The sequence below is a fragment of the Pseudopodoces humilis genome, chromosome 1 (assembly GCF_049639895.1).
Source record: "Pseudopodoces humilis isolate 2021_Gansu_Grassland_sample_001 chromosome 1, ASM4963989v1, whole genome shotgun sequence".
NCBI lineage: Eukaryota > Metazoa > Chordata > Aves > Passeriformes > Paridae > Pseudopodoces > Pseudopodoces humilis.
The window spans coordinates 121,449,520-121,471,501 of record NC_142200.1 but is presented as its reverse complement, the minus strand read 5'-3'; the positions used below and the strand labels follow the sequence as shown (position 1 = coordinate 121,471,501).

Sequence of the window (21,982 nt, the reverse complement as noted above, 5' to 3'; positions counted from 1 at the left end):
TCTGTCAACATTGTTCTTAGATTAACATACTGAGTTCATGTGCCAGCAGTGCTTACCTTTATGCAACCCAATCTCCAAAGTAAAATCCTGGTTTTTTCAAAGTCTTTTAAAAGGACAAAAGCCATCTGAGGTTAAAGTCCTTGTCTTAAACAGATACTGGCCTTAACTACTGTGTTTCTCCTAAATGTCTTTACTTAATTCATTAAAAACGTATAAAATAGCAAGAAACCAGAAAACTCTGAGAAAATGTCTTTAGCCTAGGGGTCAAAATTCAGATTTTTACCTTCAGTTTCTGTCTATTAAAGGACACGACTACCAAATTTCTGTATTTTCTTTGGATTTTTGTCTGGATATATTCAGCTCTCCTGCCTTCAAAGTCATCTGTGGATAGATGGTAGATTTTTATGGTAGATTTTTTTGGCTGAGGCAGCCTGTATCCATGTTGTTTTTAGTCTCATGAGGGGCTGGATCCTGAAGTCTATTCCTGAGCTCAGAGCCAAACAAAAGGCTGTGCTCAACCACTGTGGTGCTAACAGGAGAGCAGAGCATCAACTGACCAGGGGTTGAGCAGCAGGTAATACAGATCTTGTGAAAACCCTGCAACGACCTGCAAGGCTGGGATGGGGTGGGCAAGGGGCAGGCGAGAGCTGGAGAGAAGCTCACAGAGGTGTGTTACAGATGTTAGAAAGCTTAGGGAGCTAAGGCTGTTGGAAGTGGTTGTCCAGCTTAGGAGAAGCTTTGGAGAAAGAGGAAGGTATAGAGGATTGGGGATCAGAGGAGATGGGTATCTCATTTCCCAGGACCCAGAGCAGTGCGTGAGGGAGAGACGGAGTGGCAGTCTATAATGAATGACTGCCAGCTAGGCTGAGGAGAGGACACCTCTGGGGAGAGATGTGGGAGTTGGGCAACGGGGGCTGGGAGCAGATTGGCCCTGGTCAACACCAAAGTGGCATCAATCAAAGGCCATGGGAGATGGGATGCTAGGAAGGGAAACATCTGGTCTGGTTATGGAGACTAGGACAGGATTTATGGGAACAGTTATGTTAATGTAGTTGATCCATATAAGGTAATGTTTTTAGTTCTTGTTAATGATTGGTCGGTAATGTTCTACATATATAGCAATGTATATGTTCATTGGTTCAGAGTTCTGTTACTATGGATGCTAAATATGAGCAAAAGCAGGGAGCACGGTGCCTGTGGAATAGCAGGCCACATAACTTTCTCAGTCTTGCCTGAGAAAGTGACCTGGGAAATCATAAGGAGGAATTAAAACAATCCTCAGAGATAGAAGACAGCCTTGCAGGTGTTGTTTGTCTGTACCTTGTTTTCTGGCAAGAGAAGGTCAAGGGGTGGTGAACCCCACTGACCAATGATGGTGATGTGTTAGTTCACTAACCAGTAAGAGTTTTACTTTTCTGTACCTTCATGTATCAGTCTATAAAAGAAGATCTGAGGTAATAAACCTTTCTGTCCTGTTCAACTCACAAGAGAGTCTGTGTCGTGCTTCTTGCTGTTCCCAATAGTGAGACACGTTACAAAGAAAATTTGTTATATATTGTCATGTTTCCCCCATTGATGGATCTTCTGAAGTTGTCCTATACTGTGCACAGCTTCTTTTTTGTTGGTGCTTTATTAAACTGTTTTCCAGGCACGCTCAGTCATTCCCATCTCTGTTGTATTGCCACTCCATCTGGTCTGAGGTAGGTCGCACTGCTGGTGACAGACAGGGGCAAGAGGGTTTGGGGGGATGAGAAAGGCTGGGAAGGCAGGCTTTTAGTGTGGGTTGCAAAGAGGTCTGTGCCTCTGTGGGACTGATGTGAGCACTTCCAGCCAGGACCTGTGGTGGAAAATTTTACCAGACAGCCTCCACATGGATCTGCACTGATCACTCTCATTCTCCTCATCTCAGCCACAGCATCACTTTTGCTTTATGGAGCAATATAGAACTTTTATAAGGAAAGAAAAATTGAGGAAAGGATAAGGTCCCTTTAGTTTTTCTACAGTAGTTTATTATGTTTGATACCCTGACGTGGAGGGTAAATGGCTTGCCACTAAAGTCATCCTGCTGGCTAAAGATCCCCAGGTGAAAAGTCTTGTGTGTATGAAAATGAAGCTTCTGACCTAAAACTTTTAAAGAAGCTCACAGGCATATGGGATCAATACAAATTTCTGTTTCTATGAGATAATTGCCTGGTGCTAATGACTGAGATCTATAATTTATTCAGCAAAATGTTCCAAATCCTTCTTCCTGGGGCTTCAGGGCTTTGGGAGTTTTTTATTTTTTTTATTCTTTTAGATTTGATAATCCTATTTAACCCTCCTGCAAATTGGACCCCAGGGAGAGCTTTTCAGTTACACACAATTAGTTTTATAAGCAGCATTATTAAATCATCCATTGGCTGTTTGGTATTTTTAAATTCCTTTATTAATAGCAATAGAGCCTTTTGTATGAAGAATAGAGGGTGGCATTCTATGAAATCATTTCAGACTCTAATAATAACTTTTCCTGCTTGTGAGTAAAGCTAAGAAATGAGCTTTCTTGTCTAAAATTTTGTTCAAAATCTGCTGCTCCTTTCCTCCACTCATCTTTTCTCCTCTTCATGATTTTCTTTCAGATGCATAAAATAAGGCTATGTTGGATCCTGAGAGAAAAGAAAGTTCATGGAGCCGGGCCAGTCCTGAGGATTTTTGCTAGGTTGATGTCTCCCTGCCTAAAGTTGAGAACTGTGCTCCCCTATTAGTGACCCCATTGCCAGAGGCAGCATGTCAGAGGATCACAGCTCAGCCCAGCTGTTCCTGGGCTCAAGGCCACAGAGGTGAAGAAGGGCCACGGCTGTTGCTAAATAAATTGAGGAACTGTTGCCTGAAGTGGGGCAGAAGGGAGGCAGGTGCTGGAAAGGAGCCTGTTGGGACCATGTGAGCCTCATGGTTATAAGAGTGCAGGAAGGGTTGGCTGAGAGCAGGCATCTGCCCACTCCAGACCCACAGTCTCCAGAGGAAATTGTGAGAAACAGGATAGGTGGAGGATAGTATTTCTCCCTGCTGCATTTTCAGTATCCAATTCTATGTTATATGAAGTTGGTGGCTGTAGACAAACCACAACCACTAGGCACTTTTTTTTTCTCTATAAATTTGACTGGTTTTCTTTTGCACCTGTGTATGATTTTGCCTTCAGCAATATCCCATAACAACATATTCCCCAATTCCTCATTGTATGAAAGGGTACTTTTGCTTATTTTTAAACTCCTTGCCTGATAACTTCATTCTTATGAGACAAACTGAGCAGTCATTGCATATTCCCTTCCCCCTTGTCACTCCGGATTCCCATTGTTCTCAGGGTATTGTATTTGACAAGGCTGTATTTTAGATCTTGTTCTGAATTTGACACAAACATAATGTTAAAGGCTCTGAAGTTGTGGAGTGGAGCTGAACACACTTCTTCTTTGTCTGGTCTCCTGGGACTATTGTGCTGCCTATCCCTATTCCTGCCAGGCCATTTCATTTACATTTTAAAACCTGAGATTTAGAATGGATATGTAAACTGACCTTTCAGTTCATACAGTAACTCCTGATGCATAGATTTAAATTTAAATCCTAACTATAAATTTAGGATTTAAGATATATTCCTGTCCTTAAGACTGTGTTCTGGTCCAACTTATACTGAAATGATCATAAGAATTTGATTTGAGAAAACTGAAATAAAAATTAAATTAAAAAATTAATCAGCACTATTATTTCTTTCTGTGGAAGGTTCAGAAGCCCGTGTTAGTTTTGCATGTCCTTTTCAAATGAGGATTTATCTTTTTGAGCTTGCATTCAAGATTCTCCAACAAAAAAAAAGGAAAATAAATTGAGAGCATATTCTTGTGAGAAGGCCTGCTTTCCACTGCAACGTCCACAGACTGCCCTCTTCTCAAGAGTGAGATAATTCTGTTTCTGGAAGCAATTTCAGGAAATTACTTTTGCTTATGAACACAGTCAAAGGAGTGTGCATTCATCTTTTTAACACACAGGATTTAAAAATTAAGAGAAATGTGTATAAAGACATTGCTCATTTCCTGGTATTTACAGAACCATTATCTTTCACCTCATGTCCTCGTCCTCTGTTCTTCTTAGTCTTACAAAACCAAAATAAAATTCACAAGGGATTCCAGTGGACAATATAATTTTGTTTATTTTGTTTAAAAATATATACTGTAAGCTAAAAAAATAGATTATATACATATATATATACATTGGCAAGAAATAGAAAATGGCACTTTTTGTACTAAGAGTAATCACAAGTTATTTGAATATCCCATAGTGTCTGTAGATATTTATTGGCAACAAAACTATCAAGAGCAATGGTTATCACTCACACTAGACTAACATTTTCTTTACATATCTACAATTGTTCTAGGGCATTGCCAGAGAATTTAATGGTCGGTGTCCCACAATAATGTGAAGAATATACTTTGCTACATTCTGTTCCTGGGAATGGTGGGAAATACAACCCTTTGCTCTCTATTTTATTCCCATCTTTTCACAGGAAATCTTTGTATCTATGACACAAACACAACAAAACAGCATAGCTTTATATTCCTGTTTGGTACAGCTGTCCATAGCTGAACAAGCTGCTAGATAATGAAAAATCAGGATCCCTGGATTTAGATGGGAATACTGCATTGCCATCTGAAGTTCTACACAATTGCCTTTGTTATTTAGTAAGTCATTGTCAGCTGGATCACTGACTGAGCCCAGAGATCCTTTAGGAGTAGGTCTTTAGAGTCAGCTCAACACAAGAAAGTTGAGTTGCTCCTTTGAAACTGCTTAGTGTTGGTTTTCCCCACAGCTTAAGTTTACAGAAAGGATTTGTGAAAAACAGTCTTTTTCATGAAAAAATCACCTGATAAACACTTGCCCGCTTCTCCACATTTTCTGTTCTCAGTAGGAAGAAAGATGGCTGGTGCCTTCTCCAATTTTCTTCACTAGACTATTCCACAAAAACACCTCATAACGTGTAGCTTGGTCCTGGCATTCAGCCTGCTGCCCAGAGCCTGACTTGGGGAGTAGCCTTCTACTTACATTTTAAAAGAAACTTCCTTTTCCTTCTCTAAACCTCTGCTATCCAAAAAAAGCAAAAGAAACCTAAGAAACTGAGCCCTTCCCCAAACCGAACTGGAGGGCTGGAACTTCTGGGGGTGAATAATTTGCTTTTTCTCTCCAGCCTTGACCTGTTATTAATTCAGAAATATGTCACTGCACTGTCATTGAATGGCATGAAGCCTCTGCACTGCAAGATGAATGGCCTCCACCGAAAAACCAGCATTTTTAGTATGAGTGACAGGTTTTCATTGCCACTAACCATGGCTGAAGGTGTCTGCCCCACTCAGGTGCTGGCTCAACCAAGGGAACCATGATTCCAGCTTTCATGGGTTGGTGAAAACGTAAAGCAACAGATGCACTCAGAAATTTCATTTGCTCATTTGCTTAAGAAGCACCTATTCAGAGGTCAGAAGGATGGAGGAAGGTGGGGGGGGTTTTCTGCTTACAGCTTCAAAGGGAAATGGAACTGGCTGACATAGCTGTTTTCTACACAAAGAAATTAGGAAACCTGGAAACAGAGGGTCATTTAAGGCAAGGACCAGCGGCTGGTATTTTTCCTTGTCTCCTCCCAAGGAGTTGTTAATTGCATCTCACTTTGAAGAAACCCAAGAAAGTATGTGTACAAGCTCATGGGAAAGCTGTTCTCTCTTGACAGGGTGGGAGGAAAAGAGAAAAGGTCAAGAACAGAGCGTGTTTACCTAAGCCATGTGCTCCAAGCTGTGTGTTGCTGTTGAGTGCAGCTGCTTTCACTCCGCGCTGGCATTTTGTGGTTTTGAATACTAGACCACAAAATAAAATATGAGGTTTTAATACCTTTTTTTTTAAAAATATATCCAGTGTGCGCTGCTAAAGTAAACAGAATTTTGCACGAGTGCACATTTCATTCATATGAGCAGAAGCTTAAAGGGAAAACGGGAGTGCAATTAGCAACCAAAATCAGCAGTCAAAGGCCCTGGAATACAGCACAGCTACAGGCAGATATAAATTTCCTTTTAAAGAAATATGCTTGGAGGACCAGTTGCATAATTCTGCAAGCTAAGGAGAACACTGACTCACTGAGTCAATATTTGCTAAATTTGCTGCGCCAAATTCAACTCTTGTTCAAGACAGAAAAGACTTTCAGAGCAAAGAAAGGGCTTGGCCATGAGAGTTAGAGGCAGCAGCCTCTGGTCCCTGGGTCCTTCTCTTCCTGAGACCATAACCACTGACTTCCTTCTCAGGATGGATTTTCCTTCAGCTTCAAAGACTCTGGGCAGCTTGTCCTTTATATTTGATATTTGGTAGACTTTTGCCACTTGGTAGATTTTTGCCATTTTGCTTCTGGTAGCTTTTCCCACTCTTTTGACTAACATTCATAATAGAGAAATTAAGGACTGAACAACGAAATGTTCTGTTGAAAAAGAGAGCAAACACACATTTACTAAAGAAATTAAGATGTGCAATAAAGGGATGGAAGCACATCTTCAGAGACAGATGTAAGCTGAGTTGTTTAGCTGTTGCAGCCAGGTTAACAAAAGAGGGAAAAAAATGAAAGGAAAAAGTTTAAAAAATTTACTTAACAGGACTTTAAGCAAGGGAACATAGCCTGCTGGTATGCATGAAAAGCAGATATTAGGACAACCTAGTGAACCTGAAAGATTTTCTTTGTGATGTCTTCTGGTATTTCAGCTCTGACAGAGCAAAAAATATATTTCCCTGAGGTTTTAATTTGATCTGGTGTATGGCCCCTTGCACCACTACAAAATCCTGTTCAAGTTTCACAGTCTGCTATGAGCAGGGTGTAAGGTGGAAGCAGAAGCAGTCTGGGAAACCTAAAAAAATTCTCAGGGAGTTTGTAGTAGTTCTCAATTTTATATTTCAATATTTGCATGTGTCTTTTTACCTATAAAGATGACGATTAATGTATTTTATATATTTTTGTTACCTAGCAGCATCAAAGAGTAGGACAACCTACTTTCTCACCTTTTGGGGGGCTTCACTACCTGCAGGAGGAAGCACAAGCTGTACTTCAGTGCAGACCAGAAGACTAATTTATATTTTCTCTAGAGGTCTTCTTAAAATTGTGTGGGAAAAGATATAAAATTGGTGCTGAAACACCTGAAACAACACCTGAAACAACAGGGAGCTTTGGTAATCTGACTCCTTTCCCTCCACCTTTCCTTGACCAGCAATAGCAGACAGTGCTCTGTGGTCTGAATTCCTCTTTGTCTTGCAAACCAAGGGCAAGTCCTCTGAAGCCAGATAAATTGCATGCTAATTTAGTCAATGCCCTAATGCTGGAGGATCTTCTGGTGAATGAATTTACCTATTACTTGGGCAAGTACTCCTTCCTCAGCCTCCTTCTGGATGGGTACTTTGGGAAAACTTAATAGAAGTAGAAAAGAGGAAGGTTAGGGGAAAGGAGAGGGGAAGAAAAATGTCTAAATGTAGTTTTATTTTAGAATCACAAAACCTCCCTTAATAAAAATGAACTAAGACAACAGAGGAAGAGCAGTTTCTGGACTAAAGTGCTGTTTTGTGATATTCCTGAAAGAATTTGGCTTTGTCTTGTCAACCACAAATGATGGCAGAACGCCAATTTTCTTTTCAAGTGGTTGTCATGAGTATTTGCTGATGTTTCTGAATGAATGTTGATCAAAGGACCTCAAAATGGATTTAACCTTTTAGATCTACCACTTTACTAAAAATATATTTAATATGTTAAAAAAATTCGGTTAAAAAATTTGGTCAGCCTGTAAATATTATTCAGCCTGTATTTTCTGTACTTGCAATATCTACTCAATAATTGAGAGATTTTTACTGATAGCATCTAAGCAGGGTTCTTTTTAGAACATATGACTAGTTATGATTAATTGCTCCATAAATAAATTAATCTAAAAAGCACCCCACTGTTAATATTTTTTGAGAAAATAATAGTCATCTCCCATATCCAGTGAGGTAGAAGAAAGCAATCAACAGATGCAGGTATGAATTGTTTTCAGTCTCCTGTCCCTGTGTACTTATTTAAAAGCAATGGAGAAGGACTACACAAATGATCAGAGGGATGGACAGTGTACATAAAGAAGGCTTCCAGAATTTTCTGGAATTTCCATTCAGCAGAATGTAGAAAAAAATTGCAGAAATATAAACTAACAAAAATACAAAAAGAGACAGAAACCTGTTGAGTTACATCAAGAAATTAATCAAAAACAAACATTTTTGAGATTTTATCTTCTCTCTTCCAGTCTTTAAAATAGATACCAGAAGTTGTTTTGGAAAAGTGCACTATACACCTATTTTTTGAGTATTTGCAGCACACACCTATTTTTCCAGGAATCTTTGAATTCCTGTGTTGTGAGACAATAAGATTAGTTTTGTCCCAGCTGAGGATGAAAGAATCTTAAAGTTTTTTTTGTAGGCTAACCTGCATCCACTGACTTAGAGTTGAGGGATTTGAGCACCAAATATTAAATGTATTAAATATTTAGATTTTAATACTTCTCTGAAAACAACGTAAACCTAGGCCCCACATGCTGAACTCATCTATGAGCAGTTCTGTTTTTAAAACTGAGCTCTGCGTAGAAGTCAGTGCAATCAGAAACAGCTCCTTTTAGAAAGTACCCCATGGAATACAAGTCATTTTTGTTGACCTCATTAGTTTAATCCCCCATTCTTGTCTTACTCAGAAGCCACTAGCATGCTCTGGATATCTGTAGTTGTGAACCATAGGGCTAGGCCAAACATCAACTCAGTTAAAACAAACTTCATTCTGTCATGCTCTACAAGTGTCACTGAAACACAAATGTACACAAATAAACTCTAGACAGGGGTATAGTTTCCTAACAGATTTTCCAAAATCAAACTTTGGCCATCTACTCTTCCTCCATTTTGGAGAAGGCACTTGCCCTTAACACCTCCATGCAGTTCACAAGAATCAGAGCTCCAGTTAACTCTCGCCACTGTTTTGTTACTGGGTTTTTCATTTTATCCAAGGCTGATTGCAGGTCTTGTAAGACGTCCCTGTAACCATCTCCATAATGGGCAGCCCAAGTGTAGAGAAAGTCATATGCAGGTTTCCACATCATCTGAAAATAAAGGGGGCAAAAAAGATTTAGTGGCAGAAATTTATTTATAAAAAAAAAATAGCTTAATAGTTGAAAAGTCATAAAAAAGAGAAAATAAGTTTTTAATCACTAGACATGCTGAAATGCTTTATAAAAAGAGGCATGTTGATATAAAAACTCCAGTAATCTCATTTACATTAAGTCCATGAAAGTCTCAAATTCTCAGAGAGGTAAATAATAGATAAAATCTTTATCCAGATGATTATCACCAAGTCAAAATAGATCCTTGTCTGAAACTATAAGTCAAAGAACAAGAGTGGAAGGAAAATACTTTTGATCTTTTGCAATGCATATACCCAGCGACAGTTTCCCTATTTGGCTGTGCTTTTGATGGTTACTGCTCCACTAATCAACATCCTACTGTCCCTCTACTCAGCCTGGAAATTTTAAACACGCTTTTTACCTTTCAGAAATGTTTCCTGACAACAGTGGCAGGAACTTAATCTGGCTACTGCCGTAAAAGACAATAAAAACTGCTTCTTGAAAGACGTCAGCATCACCAGGAAGGCTAAGCTGAATCTCCAACCTTTATTGGATACAGAGGGGAACATTATGGCAAAGGATGAGGGAAAGGTTGATGTACTTAATGCCTTCCTTGCCTCAGGCATAAATGCCCAGACCAGTTGCTCTCTGGGTATCCATTCCGCTGAGCTGGAAAACAAGGATGGGGAGCAGAATGAAGTCTCCTTAATTAATTTAGATTGGATATTAGGAAAAAATTGCTCACTGAAAGGTAGGTCAGGCATTGGAACAGGCTGCCCAAGGAAGTGGTTGAGTCACCATCCCTGGAGGTATTTAAAGGGCACGTTAGGTATTTAGGGACATGGTTTAGTGGTTGATTTGGCAGTGCTGGGTTAACAGTTGATCTAGATAATCTGGTATTATCAGACAGCTGATCTTAGATGTCTTTTGCAACCTTAATGATATTATGAGTCTAACATGATTTATCTGTAAAATCTATTTTAAAAAGGGAGAGAAAGCACCCAAACATTCTAAAACAGGCAAGTCAAAATCTTTTATATTTTTTTTTTAATCAGGACATAAAATTTTAAAAATTTCCTTCAAGAAACAAAGGAAATAAAAATATTAGTTACCAGTTGTTTTTTGTTTTTCAAACTACAATTTATTTGGTTTATGCCAAACAAATGGAGCAGATCCTTAACAGGTGTAATTTGTCATTGGTCTAATGACATTAGTTAAGTTATAGCAGCATGAATCAGATACCAAGCTGGACTTTTATCTTTCAAAGTGCTGAGTAAATTTGCTCAGTTAACAAACAAAATAATTATTTTCCCAGCTACTGCTTTTCCAAATGTTACTTGGGCCATCAAAATTCTGGTTCCCTCTCCTCATTGGCAATAAAGGTTTTGCAAACAGCAGTTGAGTTAACAGTTGCAGGGATGATGCACAAGTGTACGAAGAAACCCATGACTCTTCTTAGAGGTTCTATCATTCACTGTTTTAACAGGAACATACTTATGCATGGTTATAAATGTATATGGACTGATGACTGTGCATTGATATATATATATATATGTATATATATATGTATATATATGTATGTATGTATATGTTTATGTGTATATATATATATATATATACAAAAGTGATCAGGAAGTTGAGATTTTTTTAGCATATTTTCCTCTTTCATCAAAAAGCCAGTTTTTATTTTATGACTGTGAGGGATAATTCTGAAGGAAATTGGTTATTTCCTCAATATTATCTTATTAATTTACAAACAGTACACGACATAAATCTTTGCTTCATTGCTTTATTTACTTAATCCCTGAAGGAACTGAGTAGGAGAATAATTTCTTTGCTCATAGTTCTGAACTTTTCTCCATATTTTTGGGCTAAGATCTTTCAGCTTGCCCAAGACTGATTCTGTCATTGTTTCTGTAAACATTTCCCTCAACTTCTGCTGCCATACCCAAACAGAAAATAAAAAAGAAACTTACAGCCCCACAGTCTAATTAGTCTATTCTAGTCTAAACTTACTGTCTCACAGTCTGATTAGTCTACTTTGTACCTTGAATTTAAGTAATAAAAAAGTGCCTATGCTTTCAGTGAATTTTCTCATTTTAGGTCTGCAAGAGAGAAAGGTATCATCATTAACCCAAATGAATGGTGCCTACTTTTTCCTTTAAGCTAGTCTATCTTAAGTCATAACCATGAGGTTACAGAGGAGAAAAATACATTGGTGGGTGGGAAGAGGGAGATTGATGAATTCTTTCAGGCTTTTTTAGAGAGGCTAAGTTGAAAGTGATTTTTTAATGTCCTCCTGTAAATATTAGATATTCTAACATATTTTAATGAACTAAAGCAAGTCACCACTGTTGTATTTATGCTGGGACCAGAAAGTTTTTGTATTCTTATTTTTAGCTTGATAGCCAAAGTAGACAACAAGAGAAGCTGGTATATCTTACAAGAGAATCTGGTATCTCCTGAAATTCTGTTACTGGCTATGTATTTTCTGGGTGTCTTTCTTCCTTCTCTTACATTCCTGTTAGACCGGGATATTAAAAGAATGAGGGTACAGTCTTCTGTCTTCGCTAGAATGTGAATAGATGATGAATATGAAAATGTGTTAGGTTTGACTTATGCTGAAGGTCAGTCTGACATTTTCATAAGACAATTGGCTAAAATATCTTAAATACAAACTTTGGTTTTCATCTAATCTCTCGCAACTGTCTTGTTTAGTTTTGTTTTTTTTTAATCTAAGACAAAAGAGAAGAAGAAAAAGGAGAATGTAGAGACCAAAAGCTTTACAAACTGGTCACTATTGATGCACAATTAACTCAGCAATAACGTACACGCTCATCACATTAAACTAATCCTGCAAACACAGCAGTGGTTCTAATGCAGATTCCTCTACACATCCACATACTCTAGTGCAATGTGTGAACTGAATCAACATTCCTGAATTTTATCAAAGCAGCATCTCAGGCAAAATATTAAATCACTGCAGCATCCTGGTCAAGTCTCATCTCAGCTGTGTGCATGAGTTTTCCCTCTTTTCCACTCCCTCTGCTGAGTACACAATATTGATACCTACATCCACTGCAAACTGATTTGGAATTTACTGATGGAAAACGCTTCATAATCTACACACCAATTGTATGTACCTCAAGTTACCTCTGGGATCATCTGCAAGATTTCTCCCACCAAGAAAAATAGGAAGTTTAAAAGCAGAAGCATTTTTCAACCAATCAATCCTCCTGATGATGGAACAAACCTTGATGGGGAATGAACTAATCCTCATAATTCATATAATCTATAATAACTAGTCAAAACTTATTAACCTCCCCCAACTTTGTTGGGTTTCAGGTTTTAAGGCCAACTACTACTATCAACAGAAAAGTTTAGAGGTCAGAAGAAAGCAGTGATGTTTTCTAGAAAATACTGAGATGTAGATTAGATTCAGAGGACATTGGGGGACACATTGTGATCACACAAGACGCCAGTGCTAGAAGCCTTGTGCTTTGAACTCACACCCACATGGACAAACCAATAAGCCAAATATAATCCTTGAGAAATGACACAGAAATACAGCAAAATTCTGATCTTTGCTTGTTGAATTTTCTCTGAAAATATAGTGTACTGTATTATGGGCTTTTAATTATGATGAATTTGACTGCACTATGTTTTGTCAGCAGACATTGTCACTGAAAGGCAGAGAATTCTCTTGGTGGTTTGCCATAAGTATAATGCAAAAAATTCTTGAAAACAAATGAGTAGGGTGTCTGAGGTAGAAGATAGGCTTAATGGAAAATCAAAACCTATTTAAAGTGAAGTAAATGTTTATTTATAAATTTTCTCAATATATAAAAATGAATAGCTATGATGCTGGAAAAACAGTTATAAGATTGTTTTATTTCTACTGTCTGTTATCAAAGGGGAAACGCTCCCAAATAAAGTGGAGACCAGCAGAGTTGTATGTTGTTCATGTCAATAATTCCTTCTGTAGAAAGCTGGGGGGTTGTTAGCCAAACACAGAAAGATTAGTAACTAGAACAAAAGTGTAGGAAATCAGGCAAGCCAGTGCCTAACAGTAAAAAATAAATAACCAAGAGAATAGACATGAGATTGAAAAGGCTGATAATTTTATGAGAAACAATTGGAGAAAGGTGCATCCAGACTTAAGTACCCAGAACAGAAAAAAAATATGCAAAATAGCTCAAAGGGAAAAACTGGATCTAAGAAGGAGGCAGTGATTGCAAACAACAATTATGGAGACAATTTTGTTGAAAAGTGCAGAAGCACATGAGTAAACACATAGAATTTTGATCAAATATTGATTGGGGAGGGAGGGCAGAGCATTCAAAAGGAGTAATAGGTAGTAGTTCATGATTAGAGCAGAAATATCTTGATAGTTATCACCAAACAAGATTCACTGGATTCAGACAGTGGAAATGAGAATATGTTTGGCAGGGAGTAAGAAGAATCAGATACAGGGAAATAAGAAAAGGAAGAAAAAAAATATCTAGAGTAGTTGTGAACCTGTGAATGGGAAATAGCAATTCCTTTGGCACAAAGAGGTGAAAAAGAGGGAATGCAGTCTGGATCATGTATATTACCTGCAATAATCAGATGATGATATAGGCAGAGGGAGAGTCAAGCCTGAATGTAATCTCTCAAGTCAGAAAGATCATTCAACAATGCTCATAAAAAAGGTGTTTTCAGAGTAAAAACCAGTCTGGAACCTAGAAGTCATTGGCCCATAACTCTGGGAAAGAAAAGGAACTGCTGCATGCTTTGGTGTTAGAGGAGAGAAGGGCAGGAAGTAACTTGGTTGCCCAGGCAAAGGTGTGCCAGGGGCAGAGGCTGACCCTCAGCTCAGCCCGATGGACAAGGATCCGTCCACCCCAAGTCTTGTGGCATATCTGACATTGCATGGATGCCATGAGTATTTCTGGTCACCTTGAATGGCACTAGAGATCTAATTAGGCACCTAAATTGTTCCTCAGATGTGTATCCACTAAATTAGATCTGAGAGGATAAATTGACTTTTATACAGAGCTCAAACCTGTATAAGAAAAATGCTTTACAAAGTGGGAAAAAAAATCATGATCTACCTGAAAAACTATAAACATAAAGCATAGATTTGCCACATTCATACATCAGAAGTAAAACTGGTGTCAGGGCTTCCAGCCTTTTCTCATGCTGCTTAAGCTAAATGATAACAACAGTTACAGTGGCACAGAAAAGTACTAATGATAGAAGTCAGCTTCCTTTTTGTGGAAGTACAGAGTGTGATTAGAAGTGGCTCTTGCAATGACTGTCTGGTCTTCCTCACAGTGTCTGAAATGACAGTAGAGGTGTGAGTAAGGTTAACAAGTGGACAGGACAATAAGGAAGGATTGAACCCAGCCCTGAAGCTCAAGGCAGGGACTGAGACCTTCACTGGAAAGTGCAAAAGGAAAGAAGGCTGCAAAACAAGGAAGAAGGAAGGTTCTTGGCTGTGTTTGTGCATGAGCTGCTACACCAGACCCTTACCTCCAGAGCCACTGCTCCATTTTTCCCCTGGTGGGGCACTTCATAAGCCTCTATTTGCTGCTTTGTGAGTCGGGCTAGCTTCTCCGCAAGCTCCCGCCAGCCTTTGCCCAGCTTGACAGCTGAAGTCAAGATGATGGTGTCCTGGGTAAGACGTGCCACTAATCCCTGGCAATCTATTTTCAAAAGTGCCTGCAACAATGATTTTCAATAGTGATTCTTCACCAGTAATTACAAACAGAACATTCTAATTTAATTTTATAGCACTATTCTGCATTTCTACGTAAACAGGACTTTTTTTTTACTTTTGTGTTCTCACAAATACGTGGGTTTTTTTCTACAAAACACTTTCAGAAGAAATCTGTCCACAAGCTTAAGAAAAAAAAACAACCTGGCATTCAGCTGCTTCAGCATTCCAGTATCAAATGGGTCCTGCCAAGCTTACAGAGCCTGAAAGAAAATCATACTTCTCCAAAAAAAATATTTTGGGGAAAAAAAAAAAAAAAAAAAAGCAAAGAGCTTCCTAGAAGTATGAAATTAGCTATAAAATTAAGTTAAAGCACTGTTATACTAAGGTGTGGTCCTTCACCCAGGGCTTTATATGGAAAATCACTGATCACTTTGGCCAGCACCTTTTGATTTACTCCTCCCACAGAACTAATAGTTTTTTGGTCATTGAGGAGAAATGCAAACATGAAAATTTTCCCTCCTCCTTGCCAAATAAGCATTTAATAACACTCAAATTAAAATGGTTGAAGGAGCAAAATCTTGAAATATGTTGCATTCTCCTTAGTTTGGATAAGAGCTAATGGGAAAAATAAATGTTGGGCATTTTTCTTCTCAAATTAACACCAAAATATTCCACTGAAACTGTTGAGGTTTTCAGGGAAAGATCAAGAGCAAAATTTTCCTTGTTTTTAGGATACTGATTTCTACTGAAATATCACACATTTCTGCAGAAATCAGATATACGTGTGATTTAATTTTAAAGTATTAACCAATAAAATCCTCACAGCAAACAATAATACTTCTGTAGACAGAGTAGCGAGAAGCTGACTACAGTGTATTGTACAAAATTCCATTAAACTGGAGACAAACTCATTCAGTTTGTGTTTGCTCTGATAAGCAAGAATGGTATAAAACACAAAAGCCTGAGATTTCTTAAAAGAATTAACTGAAAATTCTACCCAAAATTACATGGATGACATCTAGATTTATATCTAGCTCTACAAATACAAGGACCTGCATTGGTACTTCCTAGCAAAAATACATAAATCTCACAAAAATACATGAATCTCACAAAAGAGGACATTGAGCAACCTGGTCTAGTAAAAGGTGTCCTGCTCATGACAGGATGGTTGGAACTAAATTATCTTTAAGGTGCTTTCTGACCCAAGCCATCCTATGATTCTATAAGCTTAATCTAATTATGCCCCACTTTTCCCCTGTTTTGTAATGAACTCTGTTTCACTGTATTCAGCTAAAAGTTTGGACAATTTCACCTTTAGGTCCCCCTCCCCTTTTTGTAAAGAGACATGACGGGCTTTGCTGTACTTCACACGGGCTCAGTTTTATTCCACAAACTTTGATGTGCTCTTAAGAATTTTAAGTGGCCTCTGCTATCAAAACTTTCTGAATCCTGCTGAAATTTCTGTCAACACTTCAAAGGGGATAGACTAGTTATGAGAAGTAAACTCAGTTGAGGTTTACAGTTCAGGCTTTAGGTGAATAGCTACAATGTGATTTTTTAAGCATCCATTTCTGCAGTACTTTATTTTCATATAAGAAATTTAGTTACCTCCTGTCCCTTAATAGGTTGGACAATTTTTCTTTCAAAGCCAAGGGGAGTATTAAGTGACCATTAATTAATTTCAAATTAATTTGCAGACAGATCAGTAAGTGAATTAGGATTGTTGATAGTGCAACTTATTACCTGGAAGTAATTAGAATAATCTTTTGACTCCCATTTGGCAGTATGTAGTCACACAGAAGTTGTCCAACGTCTTACAAAGGAGGTCCATGAAAATACATTCTGAAATACTTGCAATATCCTTCTTAGGCCACTACAACATTGACTACGAAGTTGTAAGGTGTGGATAGAAAAAATTGCCCTCAACATTTGGATCAAGATGTCCCTTTTAAATATATGAAGCTAAGCTAGACATTCAACTTAGCATAGACAAAAATCTATGCATATATAGATATAGATATAGACAGATATATAGACATAGATAGATATAGATGATATCTATCTATAACTATGTATGTATAGTGGAATTCCCACAGTATATTAATGTTACTTAATCAACAGGAATGTGACTTTCTCAGGAAAGCAATTTCCCAAGAGAAAAGACAAAACAATTTCAATCGTGACTATTTAAAAATCAAAAAAAGTCATCTTAGTCAACCTACTGAAGGAATACAGTTCCTGGAGCATTAACAGAAGACTTTTCAGGATTAATTGATCAAAGTATTATTCTTTATGAGAGTTTGTGTGCGTTTTCCACCTATTCGTGTCTACAACTTTTAGTGATATATTCAGGTTTATAGAGATCCTGCAAGGTTACAGAATAATGTTTTCTTGTTCCCACATTACTACTGAGTAGTTTCTTGGCAATTCATTCCCAATAAGCCAGTTAGTTCATGCAATACTTACAACAATGAGTTCATAAAGAAATAGTCTTTTTTTTTTGTTAGCATGGCAGTCTTGCTTCATCTTCTTCACCACATGCGCAACTCTTTCTGATTCTTTATCAATATGTGCCTCATTAAAGTCATCCAAAGACATGTGTGAGTATCCCAACACCTCAGCTAAAGCTCTCCAGTCATAAACACTCTCTGATACTGTAGACAGAACTACTGAGTAGATATAAGTCAATTTTTTGAAAGGCAGTGCAATTTGTTCAACAAGATTCCTGGTTGTTAGCTCACTGTCAGCAGTGTCCATAGCTTGTTCTTTGGAAATCACTTTTACATTTTTGCAGTGTACAAGACCAATCTTTTTTCTGAGAACTCCCACATACCACTCTTTCATTTTAGTTTGTCCAATGGCTTTAACTTTATCTTCACCAAGCAGTGCTATTGTGTCTCCTTTAAAATATTCCAGCAAATAGTCGATCTTATTTTGGCGTAACACAGTTTTCAAAGCCACTCCATAAGTATTGACACTCAAAGTTTTGTCTTGAAACTTTGGATATTTTATTGCTGGTATCAAAAGCCATGGTGCAGACTTGATTTCTTTGCGGTTTTGTAGGTGTTTTGGCCTATTAATAATTCCACTTAATTTTGGAGCAGGATCAGGAGTTGTAACGTGGAACTGTGTTACTTGGCTGCTTTTCAAGATTTTAATCTGAACAAGGAAAACAAAGAAATGCATCTCCCTGCATCCAAGCATGGAAAACAGGAATTGTTGGCGCACCATTTCACCAGTTTTCAACTCCTCCTTTTTAATATTTTTGCTTTGATCTTCCATTTTTACTTGAAAGTCTGGATCACAGGATATCAAAGAAATGTTTAGATCTTGCAGTTTTTCAAGCAGGAATGTATGCTTTCCCCACAGCTGAAATACCACAGGAGGCATACTTTTCCCCCCTTTTTTTATATCACAAATCGTGAGTTTTCCTGGAATGTAGTTATGACCAAAGACTGTAAAAACTGCTGTAAAAGATGGATGAATATATTTGGGACCATAAATTCCAACTGAGACTGTTCTATGGACATAGTCCCACACATTAGTTGCTGGAGGCTGGATTTTGCTTGCTTGTACAGCAATTACTGCATACATCACATGACTTAGGTCTGTTAGCTTCACTTGTATGGTATCTTGATAAATATAGCAATTCTCTAACTTCTTAAAAGGTCCTTCTTTGTTGAGACTAAAAAAACACACAATATCACTCATAACTTGGCTGAGTGGATCGCTCTTCACTTTAGCCGCAACTTTCACTTCTAGGAAAATGGCTTCACTCGTGTTGAGGTTGCTCAATGTAAGTTCTATCAGGGGACTTACTGTGCTGGACAGCTCATTGTTGCACGACAATGGAGGGTTAAGGATAGCCTTTAAACCAACTTCTTGGAATTCTCCTGGTGATACATGACCCACAGGGACATGAATGTTGATATCCGAGTCAGGTAGCTGTACTGAACCCCCTTTGTGGTTCAGTTTACAAACTACGTGAATGTCTGTAGCTTGTGTTTGTGCCCATCCAGGGCTGTGGCTCATGGCTTCTAAATCCAGGCAGGACCGGGTGAGCTGTCGGTGACTCAGCCAAGCCATCCTGTAGGCTTCGCGGTCATTTTGAAGCCATGTCATATCAGAAGCTGTAGTTTTTTGAGGTGCTGTCTTGTGAGGATTAAATCTTTGGTTATCAACTATATCCAGGAAGTCGGAGACACTCTTGGATCGTCCAGATCTTCTTACTGAAGTCTTTCTTAGGAGACAATCAATATTCAGCTCGTCACCTGAGGAATCCAAAGAGTCCCTATTGCTAGAAATTTTAGAGAACAAGTAAGGTTTTTCCTTTAAGATAGAAAGACATTTATTATTTTCATTTCTATTGGAAGCAGCTATGTCATGTACAAAAGGGTTGGATCCCGACAGTTCATTCCAGAAAGGATTAGTCTTGGAAACAGCTTGGGCATGTTTGAATACACCAGGCCAGTCAATATCCAAATCCAATTTACTTTCATTGGTATCTGTTTAAAAGAAAAAAAAAAGAAGCATTTCCTAAAGCACAGAGACTTGAGAAATTCCATTCATGTCCAACTGATAGTCTGTTAAACTAAGAGGTGACTAAATTTTCCTCCTCAAATACGCATAGATAATTTCTATATATATGTTTCTCCTTCAGGTTTTTAAATGGTATCAATGTTAATTTAATTAAGAATCTTTCTAAATAGAAAGAGTGCTAACAAATTAGCGCTAAATAACAAATTAGTATTGAAGGATGTAAAGCATCTTGTTTGAGGTGTTGATCATTATGAACTTGTATGACTATTAATTGACATTGAGTATGACAAAGTTCCATAAGGTTCAAACCATTATATTCCATTAATCTTTGGCCTCTTACAAAATGCTGTGGATTTCTTTCCTTTGTGTCTATCTCTTTGCAAAGATTAAATTACAGTTTCATTTTTCAAACACTGTAGACTATACAGATAAATGCACTATTCAAGATTCCTTTCATGCTAGTGCATGTGCAATAAATTGATAACAGCACTCTTACAATTTATATCTCCATGTGTCTAGAATTAGTCATAATAGCTTTCCACTAGAAAACAATCATTGATATAATTTATGAGACCTTGTACAACTTGATGTTTGGAGAGACATATTTGCGTAACTATTAATTTTCTGAGATTGCATTTAAATAGACAAATACGGGTGTATAACTGATATTTACATATGTTTTCTAGTAAAAATACTCATTATTAGTAGTATTTATTTTGTCTGAAGAAAAGACATCCTTACATTTTATAATAACAGTTCTTCAGAGAAGCTGGTTTACAGTTGATTCCGACTCACCCCTGTTGCAATGGAATACCTGCAACTTTTTATGCTAAGGGTTTCTATTACTTCATTTTGCCATTTTTTCTCTCTACATAGAGGTTATACCATCCCCTCTTTTTACATTCTTGCAAAGAGTTTGAATTTTAGAGGGAAAAGTCACTATTCCTATTTTTTTCACCATATCTATAGCTTACATTATTACACTTTCCATAATACTTTCCATTCCCAAGGTTACTTTATATTTCACAAATGCAAGCATGACAGTGCATACAGCCACAAGAAAAAAAAAAAAATTAAATGTTAGTACTTCTCTTTTTGTTTCTTTTTTCAAATTGTAATAAAAAGCCAAAGCCATGAAGTCTTTCCATGGTTCCAGAAAATTCCCAGTTTGGAAGAATCAAGGTGGAATTTACCTGTTTGCCAGCTGCCTATCTACAAAGCTCTGTCTTGACAAGAACCTTCCAGGTGAGCTGCCAGGGAGATTGAGCCCAGGGGCAGCCTCCTTTTCCTCAAGCACCCTGTCTTGACCAGAGTCACCAGAGGGGGATGTACTGTTCAAGCATCCACTGAAAAGTTATTTTGTCTCTGCTCATAGGCCAAAATCTTTCCTTGTGCTGTGATGTTATTACAGTCAAATCAGTACTGAATATTAAAAATATAGATTAATTAAACCCAAAATAGACATAAGGTTTTCATTTGGGGTATCCTAGAGGGCATGTTTCTACAAGAAAAAATATGAATAGAAATCTCTGTCAGAGCCTGAGTCACTAGGACACTTTCTCACGCCAGGGCAACAGCACAATTACTGGGGTGCAGCATGTCTGAAAAGAAATAATTCCTGCTCCACAACTTGCACACCAAGTGTCAGGCTTGCTGTTATATCTGCTACTGGACAAGAAGCTAAGAGAATGCCTACCTTGTGGAGGGCAAAGTTTTCTCATCTTTGGGGTTAAAATAGCAAGGAGATTAAATCGACTTTTCCAAGACTCCAGGTTTTAAGTTGAGCTAACTTCAAAATTACCCTGCCTTCATGTTCTCAAAACCCTAAATTAGTCTAGTTTGGCTAAGAACTTCCTCTGCTCTTCCCCACCTTGACCCCCAGCAAACTTAATCTAAGTAGCCTTTGTTAATGTAAGGTTAAAGATTTCAACTCTTCCTGCCAACCTGCCTGACACAGAGTTTTGCAGAAATAAGGAATTTAGCTGGAGAGCCTTAGCAGAAAATAGCAGAAGAGCCATACTGTAGCTGTCTGAAGGTGTCCGGTCATCCACATCAATCAAAGTCCCCTCTGACCGGCTTCGTGGAATCTCTCCACTGCTTAGGGAATCTGTTCCACTACTGGAAGAGCTTTCCTCCTAGAAGACAGTTAAGCATAAAAAATATCAGCAAGCATGCAATTTGAAAAAGGGGAAACTGTTGAAGAGTAATTGAGCTTTGCTCCTGTAGTGTGACATGAAAAAAAAAAAGTTACAGAAGTTTCAAGCAAGCATTTAGTGTCCTACATGCTGAAATTACTGCATCCCAGAAAGAAGAAGGCTAGAGGAAATATAATATGAGAGATTTTTTTGTGGAAACACTCTTCAAGGTAATGCTAAAAAGCAAGACATCACCTAGTGAATTTCCCAGAATCCTCTCACACATACCATATGATTAACAGATACATTAAAATATCTGGGGAAAAAATGAGACAAACAAAGAAACAAGGAAGGGGGAGGAAGAGGGAAGAAAAAATCCAGAAGGTTTTGGGTCCATACATGGGATACCATAGTCAGCTTTTTCAGGAGTCTGATAT

The 21,982-nt window shown here is 37.9% G+C and overlaps 1 protein-coding gene across 1 annotated transcript in view; it reads right to left on the bottom strand.

Moving 5' to 3' along the window:
- Positions 1-8,540: 8,540 nt before the first annotated feature.
- The window catches only part of MACC1 (MET transcriptional regulator MACC1), a 32,348-nt gene continuing 18,906 nt past the window's right edge, over positions 8,541-21,982 (bottom strand). The window contains exons 2-5 of the mRNA XM_088066571.1: positions 21,431-21,545; positions 17,338-19,376; positions 14,685-14,873; positions 8,541-9,149 (exon numbers count right to left, since the gene is read on the bottom strand). Of these exons, the coding sequence (XP_087922697.1) occupies positions 8,937-9,149; positions 14,685-14,873; positions 17,338-19,376; positions 21,431-21,545 (2,556 nt within the window). The 3' untranslated portion in view covers positions 8,541-8,936. The remainder of the gene's footprint in view (positions 9,150-14,684; positions 14,874-17,337; positions 19,377-21,430; positions 21,546-21,982) is intronic.